This window comes from Eurypyga helias, unplaced genomic scaffold (assembly GCF_000690775.1).
Source record: "Eurypyga helias isolate BGI_N326 unplaced genomic scaffold, ASM69077v1 scaffold15430, whole genome shotgun sequence".
Lineage (NCBI taxonomy): Eukaryota > Metazoa > Chordata > Aves > Eurypygiformes > Eurypygidae > Eurypyga > Eurypyga helias.
This window is the reverse complement of record NW_010226629.1, coordinates 24990-31937: the sequence shown is the minus strand read 5'-3', so window position 1 is coordinate 31937 and position 6948 is coordinate 24990. Positions and strand designations below refer to the sequence as shown.

At 42.6% G+C, this 6948-nt stretch overlaps 1 protein-coding gene across 1 annotated transcript in view; it reads left to right on the top strand.

Moving 5' to 3' along the window:
* Positions 1–3669: 3669 nt before the first annotated feature.
* Positions 3670–6948, top strand: part of LOC104511306 (dual specificity protein phosphatase 16-like) — a gene marked incomplete at its 3' end in the record, with an annotated part of 28264 nt that continues 24985 nt past the window's right edge. The window contains exons 1-2 of the mRNA XM_010153873.1: positions 3670–3900; positions 5097–5235. Of these exons, the coding sequence (XP_010152175.1) occupies positions 3670–3900; positions 5097–5235 (370 nt within the window). The remainder of the gene's footprint in view (positions 3901–5096; positions 5236–6948) is intronic.

Sequence of the window (6948 nt, the reverse complement as noted above, 5' to 3'; positions counted from 1 at the left end):
TAGAAGCTGAATGATAAGAGCAACCTCTAGGATGGGGAGGAGGGCTCTGGTTTTTACCTAAAGCAGAAGGCTGACAGTTTCTCTTGTTTAGATAGGTCCCAAGGAGGAGTTCCAAACTCTGATAGTAACAGAAACAGAGGGAATTAAAGCAAAAACCTGTAATTGATAAAAATGGTCTTCCTCTTCTGCCCAACGGAGCTGTTGCTGTCAAAACAGGATTACAATCACAGTGATTTGAGGTGACATTACTGTTAAGTTTATTACTTTAAAGCCATAGGCAGAATGCTTTCTGGAACTTAACACATAGCTGATACGTTAAGGTAATAGTGTTATTTAAAAGGATTCTTGCCTGGTAGCCCAATTCCCTTGTTCTTTACATGCTCTTTACCCTGTCACCAATTGTGACTGGTTTGAGTTCCTTTTAAGAGTCTCCTGAAACAAACTTCTACCATACGAGAGCAAAGGCTGAGACAGTGAGCAATAAGTGTTTAAAAGATAAAAAAGACACCCAAAGGGAAAGTTGGAAATTAAAGGTTTACGTATTTTTAACAGCCTCCATTTTAGAGTTCTGTAGTTTCTCAGCTGCTTTATTTTCCTGTCATTACTTGGACTTCAAGTCAGCAATTTACCCATCAAAACAAACTGTCTAGTTCACGAACAAACTGTCTAGCTCTCAAGAGAGCTAGAGCCAATTCCCACTAGAGCCAGTGGAAAAGTTTTCATTGAGTTCAGTGGGTTTGGTATCTGGCATAAAAGAGAATCAAAATTTTCGTGACAGGACATGTTAGGAGAAATAAAACAAATGCAGAATACTTTTTGCTCTCTGAAAAAGAAAATGGACACAACTATCAAGTTTCACTTTTTTCCCCTGCATTCCATAATGTTGTTGTCGTTTGAAACCTACCTGAGGCCAGTATAAAATGCTCTTTGAGGGGGAGCACACCCACCAACCAGGTCACAAAGATAGGGTTTTTTTATTTAATAGGTTTAATTAAGGCTTGGTATAGTAATTTTTCCAAATTTTTTTGTAGTTTAGAGCAAGATGCATTTCCCTGCTATTCGCTTCTGTTTATCTGGACAAGCTTAAAAGCACTGGCTGTATAGCACTGGAGTCAGGGCAAATAGAAAATCACATTTTGTCAACCTAATAGCTGTTGATGTGAAACATGGTGGTTTTCTTCCAGCACTACATGAAATTCTGAAGAATTAAGTCTCTTTCAGGTTTTTGTTTGTTTGTTTTTGGTTTTTTTTTTTTTGAGGAGTTATTAAAGTAAAATTTGTACTTTTTTCAGAATTTAATTTATTTAAAATTTTTTATATGTAGATTTATATATCTGATGAGTAAAATATCCACTGACCTGGGATTTCCCATTGCTAAACACAACTGACCTCTTGCTGTAACAGGACTTTTGATGAACTGTCTATAAATTCATTTGAATTCCTGACTTCTCTTGCAATTAAGATAAATAACAGACATTTCAAACCAAAGCAGCAAGTCAACGCTGTAAGTGAAATGTAAGTTTTCCAGCTGAACCTGTTAAACTGAGGGTGTAAAATTAGTTTTTTGAAAAATATAGAAAATCTTCATCCCTCTTTGTACCTGTAGGTGCATTAAGAATGTAGGAAAACGTATCCTCATAACTTGCTTTGTTTACAAATGTTTCGCTGCCTCATGAGTGTCAGTCATGAGTGTCAGTCAGTACAAATGTTTCGCTGCCTCATGAGCGTCAGTCAATTGTATTTTTATTTTCTCCATCTGGCCGCTTCAGTTTTGTGACGGTCCTGTCCCAGCCAGCAGAAAGCAGAGGTGGAAAGGCCGCTCGGGGCACGGGCCAGAACTGCCCCGAGGCTCACCTGAAGGCGCACTTCGCTTTGTGGGAGACGTGCTGCCTGGTTTTGCTGACCTGACATCGCTTCCCCACGCAGGGAGAGGGGATGCGGTGGTGTGAGACACGCCAACTGGAGAAATGCGGTTTCTTGCTGAGCTGGCTTTTACCCGGCACTGATCTGAGCCCAGATGGCTCATTCCCCAACTGCCTGTCCTACTAACCAGGGGAGGAACTCTGTCAGGCGTCTCCTTTCCCGTGCAGGCTCTACCTCCACCACCTCAGCTGAAGAAGTCACCACCCTCAGCTATCTCCTCTTGCTGGAGTTGATTACTGAGGCTGCTGAACATCGAGTTTGCTCCAGGGTGGTTGTTCGCAGCCGTGTGTAGACAGCCGTCTCTGTAAATGTCCGTGATTGCACCGAGACCGAGTTTCGAGCTGCGGGAGCAAAGCAGGGTCGCTCCTGTTTTCCATTGCGTCTCAGCTGCAGCACCACAGGCACTGAAATGCAGCTAAATCCCTCATGGATGAAGCCCCATGGTGGCTTCTGGAGTGATCCTACAGGGACTTGTTCCACCAAAGCGTACTTTGGGGGACTCGGAAAAGCCCGAGGACAGCGGTGAGGAAGCAATACAAACAGGTGGTGAAGCTTGTCAGGTGTTTTTACTGCTCTGCTGCCGTTTCGGCTGATGTGGGTCAGATGCTGTCAGGGTCTAGTTTCGCAAAAGAATGGTTTGCTTCAGATGTTCTTTAGCGAGTGTGAAAAGTGTCATGCGCCTCCTGTAACTCTCCCACCTGCTCCAGAAGGGCCAAAGACAGTGCTCACAGCTTTACCTTCAGGTAGTGTATTCGCAAGGCTTCATGTTTGGTGATTAATTCCAATAAAATGCTCGTGTCCCAGTGTAGCATCTTGTTCTTCTGGTTTCTCTTCAACCATGTTCCTAAAGGGAGAGAGAGGTGGATGTACATTTTGTCCTTCTTGTGTACGGTTTCGGTTCCCTGACTTGCGGTGCTGGTTTGGGAAACACTATCCAAGGCATTAAACTTGGGAAAAAAAAAAAAAAAAAGTATCTTAATGAATTTTACAACTTCTAAGTGGTGAAGTGGTGAAACACATTTAATTAGTTTTGCTTCTGAAAGAAATGCCATGATTTAGGGCAGTATCTGTTCATTATGTTCCCACCAAGTCTGGTGAAGGGGCAGAGCTAGTGGCAACAAAATCTGCGATTAAAACAGGGTGCGTTGCCTGAAATGTGAGATAGTTGCCCGGGAAGGATGGTTGACAGAGACTCAGAGGCTGTAGCTGCCGACCCTCTCTCTAGGTGTGTGGCATACGCAGCAGAGAGGGGAATTTCGGGAGCGTATTTGTTACGGGACGCAGAGCGCTGTGCACTTCGCCTGGGAGCTGATCTGTTCTGCAGGCTTCTCATCTGGTTTGTGTTTTGTTTTGTCTTCATCTTCCCCTTCTCACAGGCTCCTCGTCCGGTGTAAAGATGATGGGTGGGAGCAAAGGTAAAGAATGATGTAATGCAGCGGCGGCCAGAAAGCCTCTTTTGTTGGGATTGTGCCATGGCTACTCCATAGTCATCTCCCGATGCATCAGACGTGAGGGGCTGCTTTGTGGAGCGAAGCCTTTGTAACGGCACATCAGCTGGAAGCAGGAGGAGACGTTCAGTGGAAGAGCTCTCTCTGGAAATGGGTTTAACTTTTCTTTTGCCAGTCGCTACCAGCATGACCTCATACGCTTCCAGCACAATGGTGTGGCTAAGCCTTTGAGTACACAGCCATTACATCACCGCAGCCAATTAGAGAGGGAGGTGCTGAAAGAGGCCTGATTGTTGTCATGGCCGATGAGATGATCAGGACTCAACACATTGTCGCCGAGAAGTTGGTGGCTTTGCTGGAGAGCGGTACAGAAAAACTGCTGCTGATCGATAGCCGCCCCTTTGTGGAATACAATACATCCCACATCTTGGATGCCATCAACATCAACTGCTCCAAGCTTATGAAGCGGAGGCTGCAGCAGGACAAAGTTTTGATTACAGAGCTCGTTCAGCATTCGGCAAAACACAAGGTAGGGGTCATTTTCCTGTTATTCCTTGTAATTTTTTAAAGGAGTGCTTGGAAAGCAACTTGTAATAGTTTTTCTTTAGGTATTTCATTTAAAAACAATAAAAAATTTGGGGGATGGAGTTTTGCTGAGCTTTTACTTGATTTAAGGGGCTGTTGGATACTATCAGGTTTTGGGATTCTTTGTAGCCTGCTCTCTCCTAAGTGACAGAGCAATGGGAAGGGGTTTAGAAACTACCCAGATTTGGAAATTACTCAGAAAAAATGCTGTTGGCATTCTTGGAAAGCGCAGTCCTTTAAATGTATGGAATTAAGACAGGAAACATTCTCCTTCTAAACTTCGAAGGATCCGTGGTGGCGGGAATTGCTTAGCAAATGGTCATGCAGTTTGCAAAGAAACTGGAGCTCAGTCAATCCTGGCTCCTACTCACTGTTGAAAATACTTTTTGTGTGAGTAGTTTGATGGGTTTTCGGCTGTGGGGTTTGTGTTTGGTTTTTTGGTTGTTGTTGGTTTGTTTGGTTGTTTTGGGGTTTTTTTTGTGATGGTGTTACTAGTGAAAAGAAAACAGCTGAGCTGTTTAAACTTAATGTGCATCTATGTGTTTTGGTTTTTAATCCATTGGTATTTGTTTCAAATGTTTCAGTTACAAAAGTTATCTATTACATTCTTGCTTTGACATGTTAGAAACTGAAACCTTTTGCTTTTAACATTAATAATAATTATTATGTTATTACTCCTATCTAAAGCATATACTATGCATAAAGTTGTAGAGATGGGTAAAATGTGTGTGGTTTTAGGCAGCTTAATGTCCCTTTATTGTTCATACAGAAGAAATCCAGAAGCAGAAACTGAGGTAAGGCCTTCTTTAAAAAAAAAAAACACCTTAGTTTTTAAACAAACCAACCAACCTAGCTGAAGGGAAAGCATTTTACAAGGGACATACAATTACCTAATGGTAGAAATTTACTGTGTGGGCGTCAGCTTAGAGCAAATAACCAATTTACAAATTCTGAAAGGAATTAAATCTGATCAGACACATTAAGTATAAAATAAAAACTGGTTTGCGTGCGGCTACATAAGAAATCTGTATATCTGAACTGCTGCATCTCAGCTATTTGGGAACCCACATGCAGGTGATAAATTGGTGCTTTTAATCATCTCCCTCCTTCCTATCTTATTCAGAATTACTTGTGTTTCAGATTGAAATCGACTGCAAGCAGGAAGTGGTGGTGTATGACCAAAGCTCTAAAGACGTGACCTCTCTCTCATCTGACTGCTTTCTTACTGTGCTCCTGGGCAAACTGGAGAAGAATTTCAGCTCTGTGTATCTGCTTTCAGGTAAGATGCACCAAGGAAGAAAAGCCGAAATGCTCAAATAAGGAGAAGAAAGGAAACAGTATCATTATAGCTGACATGAACACAATTTTGCAACAGTGCTGGTGTAAAATTCAGTTGTTAAAGCTTTTTGTGTAGCTCTTTATGCCTATAGTAACACTCATAATACATATAATGCTTGGCAATTGTATCTTGCAGGGGATATATTAGACCATTAGTGCTGTGTCGATGGAAATTATCAGCACAGAGTTTTTTGGTTGCCTTTGTGCTATTTTGGGGTCAAAAATAGTCAAGGAAATGTGCTTCCCTGGTCTTTGAAGTATTGTACGTGATAGGAGGAAAATCTCTTCCTTGCTGAACTGGTCATCACTACAGACTTAGGGAGATGGTGTGTGGTTTTTTTTTTTTTTTAAACTTAGCTCCTTAAGCAGCAGTACGTAATTTAGATCTTCTCCCTCATCCCCACCGTATCCTTCCCCTGCCCCCACCCCCCCAGTTTTATTTAAAATCCCAGGTCAAAGCATCCATAGAAATGCAAGTCCTTATAATACAGGATTTGTTGGTGTTAACGTGTGCTTGTGTTATTTCTGTCATGGAACAGTAGACCCAGTGTTCACAAGAAGGAACGAGGAGGGGCATGAAGTAAACCCAGGCCTGAGAGTGGGGATGACGAATACAAGTAGGAAATCCATTGCAGTGACTCGATCAGTGATCTGATGAAGTGTATGCTCAGTCTCTGAAATCTTAAAAGTACAGCCGGAGGCTGAATAATGAGGAGGAAAAGGGGAAGAACCCCAGAGAGATGCTTCCTCTTGGCGAGGTGGTTTCACTGAGGTTTGTGGGTGACTTCAGATGAAAGTGATAGGGAGGTCGTCATGTTACTGACACAACTTTTCCCAGCTATTTTGAAAGTGAGCACAGAGAAAAGGAATCATTTCTGCACTTGGACAGGTGCGTTTGCTGCTCAGGTGAGCTGTACTAGAAAACCAGTAGTAGTTAGAAAACTGAAGAAGGTTTTGCTTTAGCTTTGATTGATGTTTCCATTTTCTTTGACCTCTTGGCAAGAATTGCACCTGTGGTTTGTGGACTGCAATATTAGGTTAAATAACTCCTTACATATTAGGTTAAATATTAGGTTAAATAACTCATATGAGCCACCAAGTCAATGTGTGGTGGTGTCTGTGCACAGTAAATGCTTAATGTAAGATTGCTGAAACATGTGTTTTAATACTCCCTTAAATTTAAACCTGTTATTTAAAAAATAGGCCAGTCTAGAATCAGTTCATACCTCTTCAGAAATCCTTTTATTGTTTGAATACCCAACTCTGCTCATCTGCCCTGAGATTTTTTTAATAACCAGAAGCTTTCTACAGCTCTACGCAGCAGTACAGACTCTTGGCAACCTCATTTCCCTGGCAGAAAGAGGCACGGCTATCTAATAACCAAGAATTAGACCTCACGGCAGGGAGGGGTTGGGCGGCGATGCTTGGTAAAGCCAAGCAAAGGAGAGCACCACAAAACTTCCCTTCTTTCTAATGTCCCTGTATGGATGAGTTGTGTCAGACATGGCTTTGATCTCCTCTTTCCTCTGCTGGACCCCACGAGCTGGCAGTGTGCCCTCACGGCCAAGAAGGCCAATGGCATCCTGGGGTGCAATAAGGGGAGCATGGCCAGCAGGTCGAGGGAAGTTATCATCATAATCTGCGCTGGTGACGC